The sequence below is a fragment of the Cololabis saira genome, chromosome 14 (assembly GCF_033807715.1).
Source record: "Cololabis saira isolate AMF1-May2022 chromosome 14, fColSai1.1, whole genome shotgun sequence".
NCBI classification, from domain to species: Eukaryota; Metazoa; Chordata; class Actinopteri; order Beloniformes; family Belonidae; genus Cololabis; species Cololabis saira.
This window is the reverse complement of record NC_084600.1, coordinates 30,822,455-30,848,783: the sequence shown is the minus strand read 5'-3', so window position 1 is coordinate 30,848,783 and position 26,329 is coordinate 30,822,455. Positions and strand designations below refer to the sequence as shown.

Sequence of the window (26,329 nt, the reverse complement as noted above, 5' to 3'; positions counted from 1 at the left end):
GCAGGGGTTTTTTCCGATGTGAAGGGAGCTGTGGGGCATTCAAAGACCCTGAAGCTGACAGCATGGTGTCCGACACCTAATTTGTTTATTTCCTTTAGCTTCCACAAAATCTGACTGATAAAGTTCTCAGGTAATGCGTTACTTATTTAAAACCATTTCTCCACATCCTCGAAAAGATTGCTTCATTCCAGAGAGTTTATCTGAATTATAGACAAATCGTCTTTAGATTTAATGTCATCAAAGGCCGTCGGCTGCATTTCTTCATGGATGACTTCAGCTGAGATTTTCCACCTCAACATCGATCACGGAGGACTGTGCGAGTTCCTGACCTGAAGCCGTGATATGCTCTGCTGCCTGAAAGGAGGGCTCACAGATGCATGAAGAGGTGTCTTTGAGGAGATTTGCAGCACTTCCTTATCTCTCTGTGTGGAATAATAAAGCCCGAACCCATCACTGTCACACAGGGAGCGGGCTGCTGGCAGATTTGTGCCAGATGCTGCCTCTGAAAGCACTTCAGGTGGACAAGACGCTCTCGTCTCCAGTGTAGGGCTTTATGCTTTCACCGCGTGCCTGCGTGTCCCTTTGATGTCAGCCAGTAGACGGTGTCCTCCAGGTGTTCGGCACCTCAGCAGAACTCCTCCCCGTCACCCACGCTTAAGCTTTGTACACCTTCCACTCGCTGAGGAGTTTCAGCGAGTCTGCAGAGGCTGCAACGATCTTAAACACTCGTATTTACGCATTGTTTTCTCATAAAATGGTAGTAATTATAGATTTTGCTGTGTGACCTGTAGGGATGATGAAAAAATGTATCACGATAATTTCTTGCATTTATCCCGATAACGATAAAAATGACGATAAAAAAAATACCAATTCAACTCCACCTTTTTAACTATAAATCTATCTCGCTCTCAGATCCGCCATGTTTGTTACACAAAAACGTCATCAACGGGAATTTATCTTTCTTTCTTTCTTTCTTTCTTTCTTTCTTTCTTTCTTTCTTTCTTTCTTTCTTTCTTTCTTTCTTTCTTTCTTTCTTTCTTTCTTTCTTTCTTTCAGGCTCATTTCCTTCCTTCCTTCCTTCTTTCCTTGTTTTCTCCCTTCCTTCTCCCCTTTCCTTCCTTCCTTCCTTTTTTCCCTTCCTTCTTTTTTTCCTTCCTTCTTTCCTCCTGCTCTCTCCTTCCTTCTTCCCTTCCCCTTTTCTCCCTTCCTTTCTCCTTTCCTTGTTTTCTCCCTTCCTTCTCCCCCTTCCTTCCTTCCTTCCTTCCTTCCTTCCTTCCTTCTTCCCTTCCTTCCTTCCTTCCTTCTTCCCTTCCTCTTTTCTCCCTTCCTTCTTTCCTTGTTTTCTCCCTTCCTTCCTTCCTTCCTTCCTTCCTTCCTTCCTTCCTTCCTTCCTTCCTTCCTTCCTTCCTTCCTTCCTTCCTTCCTTCCTTCCTTCCTTCCTTCACGTACGTTGTGCGTGGATTTAACTCAGAACCATAAATCAGTTTTACACAAAAATATCATCAACGGGAATTTATCGTTTTTACCGCGAGATGACAAATTCTTATCGTGGGGAATTCTTTTGACGGTTTATCGTGAACGGTAAAATATCGCCCATTCCTAGTGGCCTGACAAACAGGCTTAAAACTTTTAATTTGAAAGGAATTGAATGGCATATACATTTAGTTTTATTTTGGCTGTTTTCTATCTTAAGGTTCTGGTTTATACTTTTACACGTCTTCTATTAATCTCACATGTGTTACCTTTATTGTGAAAACAAATTAGTTCAAATATATCTTGTAGTTTCTTGGATTTACTCATTTTAAATAGGAAACTGTGAAAGAAGTGGTTTGAACCCGCGTGATCGTATCTTTCTGTAATATTCAGGGCCACAATGGCCGCAGTGTTGCGGCAAATGAAAATGTTCTCTGTGTATTTATTTTCTGCTCATATCTCCATCCATCCACCCATCCATTTTCTCACTTTTATCGTGTTCAAGGTCGCCGTGTGGCTAGAGCCCGTCCCAGATGTCTCAGACTGACATGTCAAGTGAAAATGAGGTTTTATAAGATGGCATTTTGTTATTCTTAAAGGCATGCAGTCTCATTTCATGCCTCGGTGAGCTTGTGGGGGATTTGGGGGCGTAAATCATGCTGGTTTGTCGTGTCAGAGGTGATTTGGACTCTTATCAGCGGCAGAACTGCAGATTTACTGGAGTCCTGAGCTGACAGCCCTAATGGGAAGGAGAAGCCAGTAATGGGACCACTTGAGTTGGGAGACGAGAGCATTGTCTGTGTTTTAAACACATAATGAGTGACTGTATTCAAAGGCTGTCCTGGGAGTGTCCCCCTCATTATAATGTCTTTTACTGTCTTATTTGTAGTGTGAGAACGTTGAGCGAGGTCATCTCAGTGTCAAAGCTCTTTACTCAATTAATGTTTTAAATGGTCGGATTTGGGTTTAATAGGGACTTTTTTTTTTTTTTTTTTTTTTTAAATCAATCAGGTTGAGATCTGGACTTTGACTACAATGTTGCAAAACCTGGATTTTTGTCTTTTTCATCCGTTCTGATGTGGCATCGTGATCAGAGTTTCCTTCTGTCCGCCCCACACACGATTTAATCGATCGTAGTGACCGAATGAATCCAGAATTCACTTCACCTTGACGCCATCCTATTCAAAGTCGATTATCAGCAACGTTGTTGATGCCACGATGTCCACGGCATTCTTTTATATTTATGGTATTTTAAAGAAGTTCTGTTTATCTATCAAAAAGTTAAATGCTTTTAACTCTGCTTAAAGTTATATAAAAACAGTTTTTATGTAGCAACATGAATATTACCTCAGATAAGTTAACTAACTTGTTAACGCTAATCACTACTAGCATTGGGAGTTTACCTCCAATTTAACCTTATTACCAACTATTATACTATTATAATTAGTGCTGTCAAGCGATTAAAAAAATTGAGCGATGAATTAATTAAGATCTTTTTTTAATTCATTAATCTAATTAATCTCTTTTTTAATCGCTACTAAAAATTGCTGAGGAAAACCCTCAACTTAAATTCAGTACATTATTGTGGCTGATCAAAACATTGCTATATAACAAAAAAGGTGGCTTTATAAAGTAATTTTTTTTTTTTTTTAACAGACTTGAACAGATGCAGTCCTAAACATTTACATCCACTTGGCAAGAACATTTTTCAGCCTCTCTGTTGCAGACGTGCGCGGGCTGCTCTCCTAGAGTCTAGTTTGGAGCAGAGCGTTGCTGTGGCAACATCGTTGCTGCTAACGTTAGCTGTGGCTGCACTTGCGACCGGGTGCTTTGCGTTTATGTGGAAGGCTAAACTTGAGCTGCTTCGATGGTGAGCGAAGTCCTTTCCACCATGACACATGTCTCTCTACCTTTATCAATGGTGTCGTCGGGGCGTTTTAGAAATGTAAATTCTCCTCACTGGACCGACAACTTTCACATGCTGCTCTATTTTCACTTCTCCACCATTCACCGCCCCATTCTTGTCCAGCTACAATGGGAGTCTACCAGCGTTGCTAAACACGCCCAAAAATAGTGACAGACGATCAATGTCCACTTCAAGGTGGGACAGACCGTTGTTTTCCACCCACAACTCAAGCACAAGAAGCCCACCGCAAAAACACAGATTTCAAAATAAAGGCAACTCGCAAACAGAAAAAGTTCTAAAATTAAAAAAATGGATTAAGCGATTAAAAAACATAATGCGCTAAATAATTGAACCGCTCGGCAGTGGGTTAAGCAGCAGCTCATATACTGAGGCTACAGTCCTCCTGCAGTGGTCGCAGGTTCAAATCCCAGTCTGCGCACCATTCCTGCATGTCATCCCCATTCTCTTTCTCTCTACTCCTTTCCTGTTTGTAACTTAAATAAAGGGCCACTACAGCCCAAAAAAGTCTTAAAAAAAAAAATATATATATGCCTGCAATTAATTAATTGCAACTAAAGTGCTAATTTTACACCCCTAATTACAATTATTATCTATCTTTAGGTTTTCTAAATATCCCTCTACGACATGTCCGGGTGCCATTTGAATGCTCCCAGAGATGAAAGTCGGTCATTTTGTGTCAAAAATATGTCTAAAACATCTTGATATGACGTTTTATCACAGACATTCACAGTTGTAAAACAATAAACAACACAACGTTAGCATCAGGAACTAAGAGGGGACAGGACTTCTTAAATCATTGCTGATGTCCTTCCCTTTTGGGATTGCGTTAACACACACCTGAATATTGCACACCAGCAAACTGCTGAAATATCTGCTTTGCTGGTGATCAGTTGATCAGTTACTCTTCCATCCTGAGGAAGCAACAAGGTGCTACTTGGTATTTTCTTACATGATTTCTTTCTTTTCTCTTTTGACTTCAAATTTGTTAAATGAATAACGGCATGATGACAACATCCAAACACTCTGCAGTGCTTTGTTTTGTGTCTTTTCTGGGAGAATTAGCTCTGTATCACACAGACCCAGACAGACACGAGTGTGTGCACAAACACGCCCAGGGGCAGCTGTTTTGGCTGCTCTGCTCCACAGATCACGGGTCACGAGCGTCTGCGCTGCCGCCCATGCTCCATGAAGTCACAACAGGAACAGATAAGGCCGGTCCCGGGTCGGCTTTGGGAGCCAAATCCGCAACCAACCCCCAGTGCTAATCGGATTAGCTGAAAAGTTAGCAGCATGGCCCAAAACGCCCAGACGGCGGTTTTTACTCTTGACTCCTGTGACACATTTTTCTTCTTCAGCCTCTATTATCTGCTTCATGTCTTGAAGCCTTTTCTCGTCATCTTTATCGTGGCAAATAATAAATTGAAAGCCCGGTGAACTGGTTTTAACCCCGACGTGGGACGGCTGGTTGGTGGGGGTGTATCCCTGTGTGTGTGGGAGCAGTGGGGTTGTACGGTTCCACCCAGGTGGGGGAACAATGGCGCGCCCGTTGTCTTAAAGAAATGCTTGGCTGAGCATGGGCCCAGGAAGAGATGGGAGGAACAGAAGAAAAAAAAACTGACTTGAGAAAATTATTGATGGTGAGAAAGAGGAGGGGGAGACAGGGTGGTGAAGGGGGAGGAGGCAGCTGAATGGGGGCGGCAGGGTGGCAACTGGACTCTAAAAGCTGCTTTCATGCTTGGTTTGTTTCCACCAACGCTGACAGCATGTATGAGGACACCCAGGTCTGGCTCCGGTTAATTGTTTCTCTTTATTTTTCAGAACTGTTAGTAAAAAAAACAACAAAAGACTGCCTGCAGTTTTATGTCCGTCAGTGTTTGCTGGTATTAAATTGGCCCCCTTCAATATCTGGAAAAGCACTACAGTAAGTGGAGATGACATTGTTCACATATTTCAGTCTGGATTCCCAGTGATCCTCCCAGAGCCCCCCCCCGGTCCCAACGCAGACTGTAGAAGAAAAGTCATCACAACAGGCCCCCATGTTGTTAAATGGCTGGAACAAACGGGTCTGTGAATCCACCTCATGTCAATCAGAGTGAGCCTTTTTTATCCTGGATATACTTAGCTTATGCTAATCTATGATGCTAATTATTGTTATTACATTCAGTCTGAGTGGTAGACCTGAAACCAGGACTAGTAGAGCTGAAACCAGGACTAGTAGAGCTCAAACCAGGACTAGTAGAGATGAAACCAGGACTAGTAGAGCTCAAACCAGGACTAGTAGAGATGAAACCAGGACTAGTAGAGCTCAAACCAGGACTAGTAGAGATGAAACCAGGACTAGTAAGGCTGAAACCAGCAGAGGTGGAAAAAGTACAAAAATATTGTACTTAAGTAAAAGTACAAATTTTCTGCTTGAAAAATACTTAAGTAAAAGTAAAAAGTACCCATTAAGAAAATTACTTAAGTAAAAGTATAAAAGTACCTCAAATTAAATATAATAAAGTACCAAAAGTACATGGTGTAAAATGTACTTAAGTACAAAAGTAAAAAGTACAAAGTACAAAATTCAAAGTACAAAATTATTTTCAAAAGGATTGCAAAGAAATTAAGAATCCAAGAATTTGCTTACAACTCTAAATAATGGTGATATTATTCTGACCCCTTTAGTGTTTGTTTCCATTACCCCATTTTAATTTCGTCGGCTTGAGCGTCGGCTGCCGCTCAAGGCTGATTTATGGTTCCGTGTTACACCAACGCAGAGTCTACGGCGTAGGGTACGCGGCGACCCGCACCGTACGGTGCGCTTCGCCGTGTACCCTACATTTTCATTTAATGTAAGACTTTAATTTGTAGCGAGTAACGACGTGTCCAATTTTAAATATAGCGGATTAAAAGTACGATTTTTTCCTTGAAAATGTAACGAAGTAAAAGTAAAAGTACAGAAAAATGAAAGTATCAATAAAAGTACAAATTCTCAAAAATCTTACTTAAGTACAATAACGAAGTACTTGTACTTCGTTACTTTACACCACTGGAAACCAGGACTGGTAGAGCTGAAACCAGGACTAGTAGAGCTGAAACCAGGACTAGTAAGGCTGAAACCAGGACTAGTAGAACTGAAACCAGGACTAGTAGAGCTGAAACCAGGACTAGTAGAGCTGAAACCAGGACTAGTAGAGATGAAACCAGGACTAGTAAGGCTGAAACCGGGACTAGTAAGGCTGAAACCAGGACTAGTAGAGCTGAAACCAGGACTAGTAGAACTGAAACCAGGACTAGTAAGGCTGAAACCGGGACTAGTAAGGCTGAAACCGGGACTAGTAGAGCTGAAACCAGGACTAGTAAAATGAAACCAGGACTAGTAAGGCTGAAACCAGGACTAGTAAGGCTGAAACCAGGACTAGTAAGGCTGAAACCAGGACTAGTAAGGCTGAAACCGGGACTAGTAAGGCTGAAACCGGGACTAGTAAGGCTGAAACGAGGACTGGTAAGGCTGAAACCGGGACTAGTAGAGCTGAAACCAGGACTAGTAGAGCTGAAACCAGGACTAGTAGAGCTGAAACCGGGACTAGTAGAGCTGAAACCGGGACTAGTAGAGCTGAAACCGGGACTAGTAGAGCTGAAACCAGGACTAGTAGAGCTCAAACCAGGACTAGTAAAGATGAAACCAGGACTAGTAAGGCTGAAACCAGGACTAGTAAAGATGAAACCAGGACTAGTAGAGCTCAAACCAGGACTAGTAAAGATGAAACCAGGACTAGTAAGGCTGAAACCAGGACTAGTAAAGATGAAACCAGGACTAGTAAGGCTGAAACCAGGACTAGTAAAGATGAAACCAGCACTAGTAAAGATGAAACCAGGACTAGTAGAGCTGAAACCGGGACTAGTAGAGCTGAAACCGGGACTAGTAAGGCTGAAACCAGGACTAGTAAGGCTGAAACCGGGACTAGTAAGGCTGAAACCGGGACTTGTAAGGCTGAAACCAGGACTAGTAGAGCTCAAACCAGGACTAGTAGAACTGAAACCAGGACTAGTAAGGCTGAAACCAGGACTAGTAAGGCTGAAACCAGGACTAGTAAAGATGAAACCAGGACCAGTAAGGCTGAAACCAGGACTAGTAAAGATGAAACCAGGACCAGTAAGGCTGAAACCAGGACTAGTAGAGCTGAAACCAGGACTAGTAAAGATGAAACCAGGACCAGTAAGGCTGAAACCAGGACAAGTAGAGCTGAAACCAGGACTAGTAGAACTGAAACCAGGACTAGTAAAGATGAAACCAGGACCAGTAAGGCTGAAACCAGGACTAGTAGAGCTGAAACCAGGACTAGTAAAGATGAAACCAGGACTAGTAAGGCTGAAACCAGGACTAGTAAAGATGAAACCAGGACTAGTAAGGCTGAAACCAGGACAAGTAGAGCTGAAACCAGGACTAGTAAGGCTGAAACCAGGACTAGTAGAACTGAAACCAGGACTAGTAAGGCTGAAACCAGGACTAGTAAGGCTGAAACCAGGACTAGTAGAGCTGAAACCAGGACTAGTAAGGCTGAAACCAGGACTAGTAGAGCTGAAACCAGGACTAGTAAGGCTGAAACCGGGACTAGTAAGGCTGAAACCAGGACTAGTAGAGCTGAAACCAGGACTAGTAGAGCTGAAACCAGGACTAGTAGAGCTGAAACCAGGACTAGTAAGGCTGAAACCGAGACTAGCAAGGCTGAAACCAGGACCAGTAGAGCTGAAACCGGGACTAGCTACTCATAAATGTAACTTTGTACGTGTGCAGAACTGCATTAAAAGGACGCATCGTTGCTGCTGTCTTGTTATGAGTCCGTACAAGTCGACCAACGATGTTCCACAAGATCGTTAACATTTGGTGATGATAGTAAATAATCTGGACACCCACATTGAAAACCGCATGTCGACTAACCAACGAACGAATGAATGAATGGATATCTGGATCTCCCGGCGTCCAGATCCACTCCCCCTGTCTCGTTACCGTACATGTGGACAACGTGGGAAGAGCCGGGGGGGGGGTATTCTTATCCATCCTCTAAAGCACATTAAACAGACAAATAGACTCATTTGGTGCCATCCTTGTCCCTCGTTGTTGCCGTGTGAGTGGGCCTCTCCAGAGCTGCAGCCAAGTCCAACATGGATGAAAAAGCTCTTGGCACTCCGGATCTGCGGCCCAGTGTCAAACTGGCTGCCTGAATTCCCCGGCGATGCCTAGGGAACTGATTTTTCTGGCCAAGAACTGGGTTTTGTGGTTACAATCAGCGAGGCAGAAGGAAGACGAAAATGATGCCATGTGGACAAGAAGCCTTTTCTTCTTTGTTCGTCTAACACGGCAGCTTGCGTCCAGATTGGCCCGTGAAGACGAGTCCTCGTCTGCCAAGCTCCGTGAATTCAGAATAAGATCAGGGTTGAAGGTGAACATCAGACGGCTGAGGAAGAACACCTCTGCAGTGTCCATGTCTGATGGAGTCCAACACCGTATAACAGCTGTGCTCGTTGTCTTCCAGTGCGGGCCAAGGTGGAGCTGAGCATGGACGACAGCATGGAGGTGTACCAGGCCGACCAGGCCGAGATCCCCTGCCAGTACAACTTCACCGACACCGACAGCGAGCCCAGCTTCGTCATGTTCCAGTGGTTTGTGGTGGGTAAAACTGGCCGTGTTTGAATCCCAGTTCATGCTTGTCTTTCTACTCGTGACGTCAGATTTTCTGTTTTCTCGTCATTTTCCATGAAAAAAAACGTTATGCGCCTTTTTTTATTCATACTTTTGGTTTAAAGATACTTTTATACTGTAATTATTCTAACTGATGTCTGACTGTAGTTTTGGACTTTTTCACTGGACTTTTTTATATTTGAGTACCGTGATGATTTAATACAGACCCTTAAAAAAAAGAAAAGAAATGAAATCCCCAATACCTAAAGGCCAACTAATCAGAGTCTGTATTAGAACAGAGCTTCTCCAATTCCTGCTAGGGGTGTGCAAACAAGGGTACCTCACGATTCGATTCAATTTTGATTATTGGAGCTTCGATTCTTCGATTATAACGATATTCGATTCGATTATTGGTGCCACGATTCTTCGATTATTGTGATTTTTAATGCTTTTTTCCATACAAGATTGATTTTGTCTTCATCTGTGGCTACATTTGTAAATAAATAGCCAATCAATTCACTCAGTTCCTCTAACAACACTCATTAAGTAAATAACAAGGTTTTTTGAACATTTGACATGTCTTTTTCAAAGACACAAAATAATTTATTTTATGACTATGTAAACATTTGCTCTTTGACTTACTTAGCTTTGACCAGGGAAAGCTGCACTTGCATGAGAGCGCCCTCTATTGGCAGAAAACACTGAAAACGGTCAAGCCGTGGATTTAATGATATTAATTCAAGTAAACAAGATATGTACTTCCATCAAATGTATTTAGTGTAAACATATATGCCATATTTCAAGTGAACAATAAGAAATGTACGACGGAGTATTAGGGCCAAACTAAGACAAAAAAAATTGGAAATTACGAGAATAAAGTCATAATATAATGAGAATAAAGTCGTAAAATTACGAGAATAAAGTCGTAATGTTGTGAGAATAAAGTCGTAAAATTACGAGAATAAAGTCGTAAAATTACGAGAATAAAGTCGTAACATTACGAGAATAAAGTCGTAATAGAATAAAGTCGTAATATTATGAGAATAAAGTCGTAATATTACGAGAATAAAGTCGTAATATTATGAGAATAAAGTCGTAATATTACGAGAATAAAGTCGTAATATTATGAGAATAAAGTCGTAATATTGCGAGAATAAAGTCGTAATAGAATAAAGTCGTAATATTATGAGAATAAAGTCGTAATATTACGAGAATAAAGTCGTAATATTATGAGAATAAAGTCGTAATATTACGAGAATAAAGTCGTAAAATTACGAGAATAAAGTCGTAAAATTACGAGAATAAAGTCGTAACATTACGAGAATAAAGTCGTAATATTGCGAGAATAAAGTCGTAATATTATGAGAATAAAGTCGTAATATTACGAGAATAAAGTCGTAAAATTCCGAGAATAAAGTCGGAAAATTACGAGAATAAAGTCGTAACATTACGAGAATAAAGTCGTAATAGAATAAAGTCGTAATATTATGAGAATAAAGTCGTAATATTATGAGAATAAAGTCGTAATATTACGAGAATAAAGTCGTAAAATTCCGAGAATAAAGTCGTAAAATTCCGAGAATAAAGTCGTAATGAATAAAGTGGTAATTTATGAGAATAAAGTCATAATATTATGAAAATAAAGTGGTAATTTATGAGAACTATTACAACTTTATTCTCGTAATATTACGACTTTATTCTCATAATTTTACGACTTTATTCTCATTACATGATGACTTTATTCTCGTAATTTCCTTTTTTTGTTTTTTTGTTTGGTCCTAATACTCCGTCGTAGAAATGTGCATTCTTGAAAATGAAATGATTCAGCAGCTTATTCAGTCTGGAATCTGGATAGGATAGGATAGGACTTATCTAGTTATCTTTGGGGTAGATTTGCAGGGAAGGCTGGACGTTGCTCCAAATCGTTTGGAAATATCCTTTAAAAATCGTTATAGATTGACTAGGATCAAAACCGTTGACTTGCTGACTCCGGCGATGCCGGGCCCAGGAGGCGGGCCTCAGGCTGACTGTTTGCTGGTTGTCCTTCGTCCAACAGAGAGCCGAAGGAAACGGCTTACGGACGCGGATCTTCTACGGTGACGTGGGCCAGCAGATAGTCGACAACAACACCAACTACACCGGCCGCATCCAGGTGATTCTGGGCCAGATGGAAAGCCGCCTCATAATTCAGAACGTCCAGCCCTCCGACGACAGGGAGTTCTTCTGCCAAGTTAACGGGCTGGCTGCCGGCAACGCCGAACGCAAGACCCACCTCCGAGTGTTTGGTGAGAAACCCCACGAGGCAGCCGAGCCGTCATCTAAGAGGGAATCTGTTCCCGATGTAACCGCTCTGAATTTCCTACAGCTCCTCCGGAGCCTCCGGCCATCGAGCCGGTCCCGACTGGAATATCTGTGACGAATGAAATCCCGTCCAAGGTGGGTCGACCCGGCCAGAAGCGCCGCCATGTGCCACATGTTAGGATGATAACATTTTGTAAATGTGACTCTCCCTCCAGGTGGCGTCATGTGAGGCTCGGCACGCTTTCCCCAAACCCAACATCACCTGGTACCGGAACGGCGTGCCGCTGGCGCCGACTCCAGGACGTACGTACGGCCTACTGGATCCGCCCAAAAGGCCTCCCCAGTGTTTATATTCTTGTTTCTGCGTTTGATTTCAGACCTCAGGGAGCGTCCCACCTGCTCATTAGAGGCTTGTTATTGATAATGGGGACCAGTAACGGTATGGGCTCAAATTAATGCCATAAGTATTTTGTATCTGTAAATAAACTTTGTACTTGTAGAAATATTTTGTGCGTGTGCAAAAAATATTTGTACTTGCAAAACATATTTGTACTTCTAGATACAAAGCTACAAACTGTTTTTACAAAGCTACAAACTTTTTTTACAAAAGCTACAAACTTTTTTTCAAAAGCTACAAACTTTTTTTACAACTACGAGTTTTGGCAGTGTTTTGACGTGCCAAAACTAACAGCCAATCAGCGATCTTTGGCACGGGTTTCAAAGGGTTTCTGGAGAGCCAATCAGATCATTGCATCGCCTACTGACGTCGCCGCCATATTGGATGTGGCAAGACTGGGCTGCAAACTAATAATAATAATAAGTAAATGGGCTTATTTTCATAAAGCACCTTTCTACAAAGAAATTTACGTTTTACGTCTCATTTATTCATTCACACACGCACTAATATACTTGGGAAACAGTTAGGCACCAAATATAATATATTTAATTTTCTCAGATGGCAAAAATAAGAACTTTATTGATCCCACATAGGAGTAATTCATGTTATATCAGCTATAGAGAACAAGGTAGTGCCGAAAAACAATATATATCCCCCCTCATAAAAATAGAGACATATTTTTTTATCAACAAAACAAATAAAAAAAATTCAAATAACCAAATAACATATTTGAACCATTTTTCAGACAATAAAATAACAATAACAATAAAATGTAATGTAATGTGTAAAAATGTAAAATATGCTTTGTTAATGAGAGAATATGTTTCTCTATTTTTCTTATTTTTGTGAGGGGGGATATAAATGGTTCAAATATGTTATTGAATTTTTTTTTAAATATATTATATTTGGTGCCTAACTGTTTCCCAAGTATATTAGTGCGTGTGTGAATGAATAAATGAGACGTAAAACTTCTTTGTAGAAAGGTGCTTTAGGAAAATAAGTCCATTTACTTGTATTAGTTTGCAGCCCAGTCTTGCCACATCCAATATGGCGGCGACGTCAGTAGGCGATGCAATGTGCTAATTGGCTCTCCAGAAACGCTTTGAAACCCGTGCCAAAGATCGCTGATTGGCTCTTAGTTTTGGCACGTCAAAACAGTGCCATAACTCGTAGTTGTAAAAAAAGTTTGTAGCTTTTGAAAAAAAGTTTGTAGCTTTTGTAAAAAAACTTTGTAGCTTTGTAAAAAGTTTTTAGCTTTGTATCTAGAAGTACAAATATGCTTTGCAAGTACAAATATTTTTTGCAAGTACAAATATTTTTTTCACACGCACAAAATATTTTTACAAGTACAAATATTTTTTGCAAGTACAAATATTTTTTGCACACGCACAAAATATTTCTACAAGTACAAAGTTTATTTACAGATACAAAATACTTATGGCATTAATTTGAGCCCATATAACGGGCCGTTTTAGGCTTTCTGACTCTAAATGAACATTTATTTAGTACCGTTGGGTTCCTGCTCGGCCTGCAGAGGATTTACTGGTTTTTCAGTCCCGGGAAGCCACCTGGAACACGCCCCCCTGTCAATAACTTTTTAGCTTAGCTTATTCTAACATATGCTAGTTAATATTACTTTCCATTCAATTTCACACGGATCACATTGTTTTATTATAACGTCTTCTTCACATTCCAGTTGTAAAGATGCTGATCCTGGTCTCCCGGGACTCCAGTGGCTTCCTCACCGTGGAGAGCACGCTGGAGTACAAGGTGGTCAAGGAGGACAAGGATGCTCATTTCTCCTGCGAGGTCAGCTTCTCTGTCCCCGGAGCCATCAGGACCATCGAGTCCCACAGAATCAACATCACGGTCCACTGTGAGTTTACTCTCTCGCTGCTGTTGTGTTTGTCTGTGAGTGTGCAGGACGCCGCCGTCCTAACAGCGGCTGGTGTTCGTCTAACGTCACTTGTTGAAGTTTGTGTGAACTCTTGGAAAGGCAGGGATTTACTGGATTTTACAAAACACCAACCCAAATGTTGGAGTTCCTCTTGAAGAGGTGGCAAAGGGAGGTCTGGAGATGGGGGTTCTGTGGAGACCGACTCCTGGAGCCGCCCCTAGTGGTCAGCGAAGGGACTACAACTGTACAACTTCTTACTTTTCCTTAAAGGGGACCTATTATGGCACCTAATACCTATTTTAAACAGGCCTTGAATGTCTTAAAAACAAGCTTTTGATTGTTTTTGCTGAATAAATTAGAAATTCAGCCTCTGAGCCATGTCTTTATCTTCCCATTCTCTAACCTCATTATCTATGCAGGATTCTGAGTGGGCGGGGCTATGATAATGAGGCACTGTGCTGATTGGCTGCCTGAATGACGCGATACACCGCTACGAAAAAATGGCGGAAGTTAGTTGTGGGCGTGGTTTCACGCATCGGAGGCCAACCTATGTAAATCGTATTTTGGTTACGTAACTAAAAAGAGCAGAATCTGAACGGCTCGTAGATCCACATCACACTGGATGGCTCATCCAGGGCGGCTGTACAGACACTGCAGAATTTGGTTGCTTTCCTCCTTCTCTGAGTTGGCAGGTTGAAGGGAGATCACTTTATATATGTTAAAGCAAGAAAAAACGTGTTTTTCATAATAGGTCCCCTTTAAGTTTTGTACCAGAAGTTCACGCGAGGTGGAGCTCTTGAAGCTCCGGCTGTCGAGCTCAGAATCAGCTGCACCATACTGAACTGCACCTCAGACAAGCCAATACGGACGCACCTCCATCACATCAGGTCTTAAAAGGTTAAGAAAAAAATCCTCTCTGGCCCTGAAATGAGGTGATTTTGAGCTAGTTGACACCGAGCTGGATGTTCATTGCTCTTTGACCTACGTCCATCCGCCTTCCTTCCCCTCTCCTCACAGTTCAAGAAGATCCAGCTTCTGCTTATTAAATTAAAAATAATATTTACATTATTTCTACAACAAGCTCCGTCATGAAAACTTAAAACCTTAACTCAACTTAAATCATCACTCAGCTTAACAGCAAACTGCCTTTAATTTACATATTTCTGTATTTGTTGCTACTATATTTACTCAGATCTTCTGTCATCAACAAAAGAAGTGTATTTTTTTTCTGTTTTTGAATTTTTTTTACAGCTGGCTCTGACATATGCTAATGTAGTTGAACTTGCACGCTGCCGCCGGAACAACACCCACACTGGAAACTCTGCAGCGCATCCGAGACGCGTTTCTCATAACTCAATGCTGGATGAAGGTCAAAGGCTCAGACCTGAAGTCAGCAGAGCAGAATATTTGAGATTCCACTGTTTCCTCATCGCTGTCAGCATTTCCTGAACAGAAATAATAATCCTAATAAAGCAGCATTCCATCTTTTGATTTAATAAATGGAGCACTTTGTTTACTTAGAATTATGTGCAAAAGGTAGTGTTGCTCTCATTTTTATGTGTGTAGGAACAAAATATATAATCTTAAAGAAGCAATTGACCCTTTCAATAAGCCTCACATCACTTCCCGTATCCTAAAACACAGTATGAGTTTCACAGGGACCAGAACTCAGACATCTGTAGTTCTCAGTTCCACAGAAAAAACACTAGAAGATCCTGAACCCTCATCTGTTTTATGGAGCTTATGATAAAAAAATAATAATAACAATCAAAAAAGTCTTAACAACAAAAGAGGGCAGGACTTACCCGTGGGTCAATTAGAAGAAGATTTGAACAAGTACGTTTTATTTTGAAAGGGTTTCCTGGAGAAATAACACAGAACCGCGACTGAGGTTCACAAAACTGCATCTGAACAAACCACAAAATGGAACATCCAGAACCGTGTTTGGAGAAAACCAACCATTTCAGCCGAAAGGCACCAACCACCGTCCAGCACGGTGGTGCAGGTGCGGTGATTAGAGGTTATCTGGACATCCTCCAGCCATTGAATCGAACCCTGAGCTCAATCCCAGCTCAAGTTGTCAGAATGACTCCAACCAACCTACGAAATGTAAATAAACTTGTGCATATGACTGTAGTTGATGTTTTCCATAAGAATCCTCATGAGGTTTTCCTTCCCCGCTGTTGTTTGGATCAGATGTAGAAGATCTCAGACCGTCAACATCGAGGAAACAGCCTGGTGGAGTGACTTTAACAACCTGCTTCATTTGATTCTGTGTGTGTGTGTGTGCAGACCCCACCACCATGGTGGATCTGTGGAAGGAGTGGCCCCAGGGCTTGGTTAAAGAGGGGGACACTGTGGAGCTGCGTTGCCAGGGCGACGGCAACCCCCCGCCATCTTTCGTTTTCAACAGAGAACAAGTAAGAATGAAAGGCCTTTTCTGGCCCTACACGTCCCAGAGGGGGAATGTTTTTGATATGCAGAGCTGGCAGGACCTCATGCAGACACGGGCGCTCCCGGCCTGTGAAGACCCTGTCAGCTCTGACCCCCCAGACCCAGACGGGACTCTGAGACCGGAGGCCAGGCTGACGGGGATCATGGGTACCACTCATTCTGACGTCTGACACACACTCTCATTGTGTGTGTGTGTGTGTGTGTGTGTGTCAGACGTCAGAATGAGTCCGCTGACCGCCATCTGAGCCGGTCCTAATTAGACAACCAGCGATTATCGTTACCGAGGCTAAAACCGCTCCCCCAGTCGACCAGAGTCGCTGCATTCCCCAGTCACCAGCTTGTAGCAAGAAACGTGTCGTGGAAAATGATAACGAGTGTGTAGTAGGGGTGTAGGGGTGTAACGATACACTAATCTAACGATACGGTACGATACACGATATTGAGGTCACGATAACGATACGATATTATAGCAGTATTTTTTTAACAACCTTGAATGAAGAACATATGACTGGAAAAAATTGTCTTTTATTTGAAAGACACAAAATACAAAACAATGCTGTGTGTTTGCCCTATTGGTACAGTTTGTAAAGCTTTATAACTGTTTCATTTTAAAGAGAAGCCAGGCCAACCATTTTCCACTAACTGAACCAAAAGTAAATGTCAGGTTTGCATTATGCATCTTCAGTTTCAAGTAAAAATACTTTGCCACAAACTGAATAGTTTCTCTCATGTATGATTTGACTTTTTTCTTTTCCAGAAATGTAACAACTAAAATTAAATAATATAAAAACATAAAAAAAAGTAAATAAATACATACAATTTTACATCATAAAAAAGATTGATTCATGCTCACCTTATAAGTGTAAGAGGAGATTTATTTTTGTTAAGGTTATTTTGGTAATTCAGGGTTCATTATTTTATAAATATATTCTTTATATTTTGATGTAAATCAGGGACTATAATGACACTAGTCAGTTTATCTGTAGTGATTAGTCTGTTTTAGATTGGGCGGAGTGATACGCCACAGTACGGCACTAGGTGCTGTGTTGATGTTCTAAAATCCTACGCTGTTGAGGGACATTAAAGTACACTCCAACTCAGCCGAAGTTGTCCCCGTGTTTATCCTACTCACGACCCCAAAAAGGTTTAATTTAATAAGGTAAGGCTTAACTGTACACCAGCCTTACATAAGTAAAAGTTCAGAGCTCAAAACGGGACCGCAAAACGGTCCTAGTTTCTTCTGAGCGGAGGAAGATTTTGGTCCGCGCGTCGAGCCGTGGTCGGCACGCGTGGTCGGATGCGCGTTTCTAGTCAACACAATAGATTAATATTAATAACCCAATATCGCGATACACTTTGTCACCTCCACGACACGTATCGTGACGTTTTTGTATCGCAAAATTTCGTGGCACGATATATTGTTACACCCCTATAGGGGTGTGAAGAGATCTCGTAACAGGAGATATCTGTATCGCAAACCCAGCCTGTAGGAGGAGCTACACATCCGTACGACTTCTAGTCCACCAGAAAACCACAAGGAGGAAAGATACACAACAACGGCTAGCTAGTGTTTACAACTTAGCGGCCTTGTTGCTATATGTAGCGAGTTTTCAGACCCACCCAGCGACTTCGGGGCTGCTCCCTCGTACCAAAGCAGCCCCGCCTCCAACCACTAACAAACAAATGGGAAATAAGGCGATGACGTCCTTCAACGACGTTGAGCGACTTTTAGAACCGCGAAAATAGAATAGCTACTTCTTTACTGAGGAGTTGACAACACTGCAGCCAACGCAACATCAGAATCTCATTATAATTATTATTGTTATTATTATTTGTTTAGTTATTTTTTAACATTCTGTACAGGCAGAATTTTGCTTGTTTGTAGACCCTTTTTTATACAAGAAAACATTTTGTAATAGCTTATTTTCATGTGCAAAAAATGGGTACATTCCCAAAATGTTTGTTCATAAAAGAAATATATATGATATAAAAGTTATAAAACATTTTTTACATCTACTTGCATTGTTTTAACAGCCTCACAAAGAAAAGGCTTTTTTACCACAGGTGTCTGTTTTTTTCAAAGGAATTTAAAAATATCGTCTCATAAACCAATATCGTATTTCGTGTCGTGAGTTAAGTGCATCCTCATACTCCTACTATGTAGCGTGCTCAATATATCCCACAATGAATCAGTAAAAGTCATGTACAATTGATGCTCACCGGTCAAGTATCCATACTATCATCGACATGAAGTCAAAAAAGATCAAATTATGTTTTAATGTGTATCGTTTTAACCTTTGACTGTACAGTTGAGTTGATTTTATTCTATTAAAATACTTCATGTTTGTACATGTGTACCTGTAGACCCGTGTACCTGTAGAACTGTGGACATGTCTACGTCTAGGTGAAATGTAAGATGAGAACATCTGTTCCAGGAGCCAGACGTGGACCTGGGAGGCACCGGTGACGTGTTGATCCTGCCGCGAGTGTCGCGTAAAGACGGCGGCGTCTACCAGTGTCGTCCTCAGAACAACGACGTCCAGACCGAGGTCAAGGCAGAGGTGCAGCTCACCGTTCACTGTAAGAAGCAACACACTGGAAAAACTAAACGCCCACGATCCTGGTCTGAAACACTCACATGTGCAGTAACGCAGTGACAAGAGGGAAAGACATAAGCTATGGTATTAGAGAAGCAATTGTTGCCAGTGAAAAACACCTGATATTGTTTTGATTTGAAGGTTTTTTGTGGTCCAGTGTGCCAACCTCACCTTGGGGTTCATCTCGTCGTAGAAGGTTAAACAGTTAATCTAACAAGATTTTAGCCAAAAACAAAAAAATGGGTCTGTTTAGCAGCAATAATTTAACAAAGTCCTTTGCTAATTGCTTTTCTAACTCATTTGCTCATGTCTTTACATTTCAGCATTAGTTAAATCCCGTGGAAGCAGCAGTGAGGGGTATTTGGTATTACCTAGATTTTAGATTCATATTTATTAAATAGACTGAAACACAGTTAAAACACAGAAGTAACTGCACATGTTTATTGAGATGTTTCTGTTCATCGGTGAGGTTTAGAGGTTGTGACTCGTGGTTTTCTTGTTGCGTTGACACTTCAGATCTGGACGAAGCTTTTGTGGTGCCTAAAGACTCAGAGGTCATGCTCAGAGGAGAAGATTTGACGGCGACCTGCAACGCTCTGTCCTCCCTGAGAACATCCACTGCCTGGTACAAGGTACGTCTCCTGAGAGGAAACTGTCTGATGAGACTTGCGTCTTTTAACTTAACGCGGTAACGAGAATTAGTGGGAAGTTTTCTTCTAAAACAGGAATTAAACCCGGTTTAATTTGTTCGGTTGACTGGGAGCGTCTGCTTTTACTTGAACACCTGTTTACGTTTATGATAGATACCTGGATACTCAGATACCTGGATACTCAGATACCTGGATACCCAGATACCTGGATACCCGGATACCTGGATACCCAGATACCTGGATACCTGGATACCCAGATACCTGGATACCCAGATACCTGGATACCCAGATACCTGGATACCTGGATACCCAGATACCCAGATACCTGGATACCCAGATACCTGGATACCCAGATACCCAGATACCCAGATACCCGGATACCCAGATACCCAGATACCCAGATACCCGGATACCCAGATACCCGGATACCCAGATACCCGGATACCCAGATACCTGGATACCCGGATACCTGGATACCCGGATACCCGGATATTCAGATACCTGGATACCCAGATACCCGGATATTCAAATATTCAGATACCTGGATACCCGGATAACTGGATACCTTGATACCCAGATACCTGGATACCTGGATACCCAGATACCCAGATACCTGGATACCCAGATACCCAGATACCTGGATACCCAGATACCCAGATACCTGGATACCTGGATACCTGGATACCCAGATACCCAGATACCTGGATACCCAGATACCTGGATACCCGGATACCCAGATACCCAGATACCCAGATACCTGGATACCCAGATACCTGGATACCCGGATACCTGGATACCCAGATACCTGGATACCTGGATACCCAGATACCTGGATACCCAGATACCTGGATACCCAGATACCTGGATACCTGGATACCCAGATACCTGGATACCCAGATACCTGGATACCCGGATACCCAGATACCCGGATACCCAGATACCCGGATACCCAGATACCTGGATACCCGGATACCTGGATACCCGGATACCCGGATATTCAGATACCTGGATACCCAGATACCCGGATATTCAAATATTCAGATACCTGGATACCCGGATAACTGGATACCTTGATACCCAGATACCTGGATACCTGGATACCCAGATACCCAGATACCTGGATACCCAGATACCCAGATACCTGGATACCCAGATACCCAGATACCTGGATACCTGGATACCTGGATACCCAGATACCCAGATACCTGGATACCCAGATACCTGGATACCCGGATACCCAGATACCCAGATACCTGGATACCCAGATACCCAGATACCTGGATACCCAGATACCTGGATACCCAGATACCCAGATACCTGGATACCTGGATACCCAGATACCCAGATACCTGGATACCCAGATACCTGGATACCCAGATACCCAGATACCTGGATACCTGGATACCTGGATACCCAGATACCCAGATACCTGGATACCCAGATACCTGGATACCCGGATACCCAGATACCCAGATACCTGGATACCTGGATACCCAAATACCCAGATACCCAGATACCTGGATACCCGGATACCCGGATACCCAAATACCCGGATACCCAGATACCCGGACACTTAGATACCTGAATAAACTGATATTTTATGTTCGTCAGGTTTCCTTTTTTTTTTAACTTTTTTACTAAAAAAATGAAAATTGACTTTTCAAACTCAGCTAAAACAATAATAAGTTTATAAAACTGATCATTTTTGTAAACAAAACTATGAAATTATGACTTTTAATTTGACAAATTTGCGAGACAAAACCAAATGGTCTCACAGTGCCCCCTGTAGCCAGCAGGAGGTGTTACACGTCTGCATCGTCCTTCATGTTGCAGTAAAGTATGATTTCAGACGTCATCTGAGGCGGTGCAGCTAAAACAACGGACACATATATGGAAATATGGTCAGACGTCTTTACACTTATTCTCCACGAGGAGGAAATTCATGTCAGTGAGGAATTGTTGGGTAGTTCCAGATGTTTCTGCATTAACCCCAGATGTGGACTCCCCGTTTGACTGGAACCAAACCGTTTTACCTTCGCCAACCTCACTTTTTTCGTGTATCTGTACTTTTTTGTGCAGGACGGGCAGCAGGTGGGTCAGGGGAACACCTTACACCTGCAGGACGCCAGCTACGACACGAGTGGAGTGTACGTCTGTGAGGTGACCGTGCCCTCCCTGCCCAGCCTGAACACCAGCGGCTCCGTTCACATCATTGTCCAAGGTCTGTCGGTCCGTCCGCCTCCCATCTTTACTTTTGAACTGAAGCATCTCGATCACAGCTGGGGATCAAAAGCGGATCTGTGTCGTCATGGTTTTTTTGTCTTGGTCCAGAACGGTCTTTTATGGTCATTTATTTGAACCGGGTAGAAGAGTGGTCCAGAAGAACATGGTTGTGCATTTACAAATCTCATAAATCCACATTTTACTTCTTAGCTTAGCGTTTCCTCTTCTTCTAACAACAGCCTTTAAACGTCTGGACCTGAGGAGACCAGTCGATGGAATTTTTGTAAGGAAGATGTCCCATTCTGGTCTGATGTAAGACTGGAGCTCCTCAACAGTGCTGGACCTTCTTTACCTTTTTTAGTTGTTAATGTGCCAGATCTTCTCAGTTGGTGCAGATCTGGACCGCAGACAGGTCCATTCGGCACCTGGATTCTTCTGCTGATGAAGCCATGCTGTCGTGATGGATGCAAGTAGCGGTTTCCCATTGTCTTGCTGAAATATGCAAGACTTCCCCCTCAGAGGATGTTGTCCAGATGCATCGAACCTGTGTATACCTTTCAGCACTGGTGTTTCTTATCCAGATGTGCCAGATGTCCGCTCCACTAGTCTGTCCCCTCAGAGATGCCAGCCATGAACTGAGATGGTCCTGAGATGTTCCATCTTATGACTTGTCTTTGCTCAGCTCGTTGTAGACGGGTTTTGGTCCACAGAAGACGGGTTAAATCTTTCACATGCGTCTTCCTCTGTGCATGATAGATCTTTAAAGCAGCGCAGAGGGCCTTCTGCGATGGGGAACCTCCGACCATCTTTGCTTTGCTTTTCTAACCTGATCTTTTTATACCCAACCCCCTCACTGGCCTGTTGCAGATGTTTCTTTTGGCACCATTTAGCCATTTTCCTGCCGCCAAACTTAAAATAAGCTCATATTTATCAGGAACCAGTCAAATATCTCACTTGTTTGTGTTCTGTGAAGATTAAAAAATGTTTCTTTGAGATCTGTAAATCATTGCATTCTGTTTTCGTTGACGTCGTCAAAGCAGCTGACACCTTCCTCTTGTGCCCTGGCAGGTGGTCCTCAGGTGTTAGGAGCGGAGCAGGAGGTTCAGCTGGTGGAAGCAGCAGGCCGGACGGTGAACCTGAGCTGTGAGGTCCTGGGATATCCAGCTCCCAGCATCTCCTGGACCATCACCGGCAGCCAGGTATCCAGCCCGACTCGCTGCAGGAAGTGACTCTGTAGACGTTTGTGGTATGATGATGGTGATGATGGTTGAGGCTGGTCTTTAAATGATGCATGCAGCAGAGACGAAAACATACTCTGGCCTTCGTTTTCTTCAGCTGTGTTTTATTGTCACGCTGGACCTTCTTGAGATCATCTCCATGAAGTGTACTGCACCAGGTTGATTTTATGTGAGAAACAAACTGAAGCTTTTTCATTTTTGGTGTAACTCATGGGTCAGCAACCTGCGGCTCTTTAGTGCCGCCCTAGTGGCTCCCTGGATCTTTTTCCAAAATGTTTGATCTTTTTTTTCCTTTTTTCTTCTTTTTTTTTCTTTGTTTTCCTTTTTTTCTTCTTTTTTTTCTCCTTTTTTTCCTTTTTTTCCCTTTTTTTCCTTTTTTTTCCTCTTTTTTTCTCTTTTTCTTCCTTTTTTTCCTTTTTTTCTCTTTTTCTTTCTTTCTTTCTTTCTTTCTTTCTTTCTTTCTTTCTTTCTTTCTTTCTTTCTTTCTTTCTTTCTTTCTTTCTTTCTTTCTTTCTTTCTTTCTTTCTTTCTTTCTTTCTTTCTTTCTTCCTTTTTCCTTTCCTTTTTAATCTCAACATTTTGACTTTTTTCTCGAAATTTTGACTTTTTTCTCGAAGTGCATAATGAAAAAAAAAATCTTCCCCCAGTTATAACTAATATAGATACATGCAGCATGTGTTGCTTTCATTCTTAGGAAGGACCTTTCATTTTTTGCGGCTCCAGACATATTTGTTTTTTGTGTTTTTGGTCCAATATGGCTCTTTCAACATTTTGGGTTGCCGACCCCTGGTGTAACTGATTCATGTGCAAAAGTTAGTACCCTTTTAAATGTTTTTTTTTGTGTAAAAGTATGACAAAAATCATCTGATCAGAGTTGGTGTTTGACCTCAGACAAACAACAACACATAACTCCTCAATGTGTCATTATTTATTTGACAAAAACACGCCAAAAACAAAACAAACATCATGTGATCAACAGTAAGTGCCTCTTACTGCTCCTGAAACATTTCATAAGGAAACCTGCAGCTGGACGTTTTCAGTTGTTTCTCTGAGAATGTTGCTTATGTCTTTCCCTCTTGGCATTGTGTTGTTGCACAGCTGCTGATTGTCAGTTCATCAATGATGATGATTAGTAACGGTAGCGGCGTTCTTAGCATCGAGTTTGAGTCGGTCTGAGTTTGTATTTGACGACTAAAACCCACCACAGTCAGATGATTTTTATTATATTTTTGCAGAAGTAAAACAAAGGGTTACAGAGGTGGTGTAAACTTTGACACGTGGCTGCAGCGCTTCACGCTGCGGGGAATAATTTCTGTATTTCTTCACAATTTCTTCACAAATGCAGTCATCAGGTCACATCTGCGCTACTGAAGTCGTTGGAGCTGCTGTCGCTGTGCGGCAGACCGGTTGTTCTCACTGAGGGAAAATCGTACACAATAACCCACATAACATTTAATTTATTTGTCTCCACAGAACTGGCAGGAAGTGGTGAGCAAATCCGACGATCACATGACTCGCAGCGTGGTGTCCGTGGAAGTGACCTCGGACGTCAGCGCTCTGTGCAACGCCTCCAACGACATGGGCGCCGAAGCCAAGGCCTTCAGCGTCAAAGCCAGTAAGAGCTGCTCTCTTCTGGAAAATTACTTTTGTATTTCTAACGTTTGCTCACAAACACACCTCGTTCGTCTGGTTAAATACGAGTCTTCCAGCCCAGATTAGACCCTAGTGGTCGGTGGAGGAACTGCAGGTCTGGATCCAGGCCCTATTGGTCGGTGGAGGAACTGCAGGTCTGGATCTGCTCTGAAAATCAGACGTAGCAGCTCTCCAGATGGCAAACAGCGGTTATCGGTGGAAATCAGAGTTTCTTGGAGAAACTGAGAGCAACACGAACGCTTCAGACAAAACAACAAGATAGGGCTGGGCGATATATCGAGATTTTAATATATATCGATATATTTTCAAACGCGATATGGTACGAGACAATATCGTTTATATCGATTTTAATTTTTAATGATTTTGATATAGCTTATTTTGTGACAAATTGACTTGAAAGTTTTATTTGAGATTTGCACAAATGTTTTTTTATTTGCACAACTGTCAACCTCAGTGGAAAAGTCTGCCTGTTACTGTCTACATTGTATTAATTACAGTGTATTTTAATATAATCGTTATGCAGGAAAGGGATATTTGTTTTATTTTATTCAAGAAGCATTTTTATTCTATATATGCAGGCAGTTTATTTTTATTTCATTTGTTTTATACATTTTGATATTGTGCAGACCTCTGTTAATAAAGGAACCTGTGTGACATTTGGCACGAGGCTTTGTATTAAAACTGACTGTTTTTTTAAGGGTTTGCCTCAGAAAAAAAATGAAGCTAACAGAGATGCTATGCTATAATGCTTTGGGGGAAACCCCAATTATGGCACAGAAAAAACATCGATATATATCAAGTATCGACATTCAGCTAGAAAATATCGAGATATGACTTTTGGTCCATATCGCCCAGCCCTACAACAAGATTTTCGTTTTTAGATACTGAGTCCATCCTTCCTCCGGGTGAAGTTAAGAGTAGAGACCAGAGTGTCAGACGTGACCGTGACGAACGTCGCTGCAGCTAGTGGACGTTTTTGGCAGAGTCGCTGGAGTTTCTCAAGAACAGAAACAAAGAACTGAACCTGAACTGGACCCCTGTTAGAAATAAAGCGGCACCATCACAACCCTTTCTCCACCATGCCGAGGAGAACCGACTCGTTCAGAAAACAATGGACTTTGTTGAGGCGTTGAGGTGCTAATTAATGACAAATGAACAGTCATGTGACTCGTCTCTGAACCCAGCAGACGTCCTGACGTTTCTGCTGAGTCATTAAAAAGAGATTAATCAACTAGTTTGAAGCTCTGATGGGGACAATGTTTGTATTTTCTGATCTTTAACCAGTTGCTCTCCTTGTTCTCAGTTCCCCGGGTCACCACCACGGCTCCCTTCTCTCCCGGTAAGATCCTCGTTCCGCCGTCTCTCTTTGTGTCGCAGACTTTCAGCCTTCAAAGTCCGTCTTCTGTCTCAGTGTTTTTCTTTTAAAATCAAGAGTGTGACAATGAAGGCTTACATAAATTATTTACAGTCTTTCCAGCCCAGAAGCGTCTGTGGTTGGCTGGCGGATCGCTGCGATCGCCTCCAGGATCATTAAATATTCTGTTTGATTTAGAGAGAAAGAATCTGAACTCCAGAAAATTCAGTCACACCAACCGAGTGAGCCGGCTGCAGCGCTGAAACACCATTAGCTTATCCCAGAATATTTCAAACATAAAAAAGGGGGTTTAACTTGATTTTCCAGACAGTTTTTTTGGTTGTTTTTTTTTACAGAAAACATGCGGTTAATCACGGAAAAGGTGCAGTTTTCTGACTTTATCTGAGCAATGGCTTCACGCCGTTAAACACTCACGGACGCCCGTAAAACAACGATGCTGGAGGAAACAGCAGGAGGAACATCCAGAGTTCAGAGCTCTG

The 26,329-nt window shown here is 42.1% G+C and overlaps 1 protein-coding gene across 2 annotated transcripts in view; it reads left to right on the top strand.

The window, feature by feature from the left end:
• mcama (melanoma cell adhesion molecule a) overlaps window positions 1-26,329 on the top strand; it is an 83,836-nt gene that overhangs the window by 45,075 nt on the left and 12,432 nt on the right. For both annotated transcript variants that reach the window (XM_061740380.1, XM_061740379.1), the window contains exons 2-13: window positions 8,920-9,053; window positions 11,122-11,350; window positions 11,431-11,501; window positions 11,582-11,669; window positions 13,460-13,639; window positions 15,953-16,080; window positions 18,550-18,694; window positions 19,228-19,343; window positions 21,441-21,582; window positions 22,653-22,783; window positions 24,296-24,437; window positions 25,779-25,814. In XM_061740380.1, coding sequence (XP_061596364.1) covers window positions 8,920-9,053; window positions 11,122-11,350; window positions 11,431-11,501; window positions 11,582-11,669; window positions 13,460-13,639; window positions 15,953-16,080; window positions 18,550-18,694; window positions 19,228-19,343; window positions 21,441-21,582; window positions 22,653-22,783; window positions 24,296-24,437; window positions 25,779-25,814 — 1,542 coding nt within the window. The remainder of the gene's footprint in view (window positions 1-8,919; window positions 9,054-11,121; window positions 11,351-11,430; window positions 11,502-11,581; window positions 11,670-13,459; window positions 13,640-15,952; window positions 16,081-18,549; window positions 18,695-19,227; window positions 19,344-21,440; window positions 21,583-22,652; window positions 22,784-24,295; window positions 24,438-25,778; window positions 25,815-26,329) is intronic.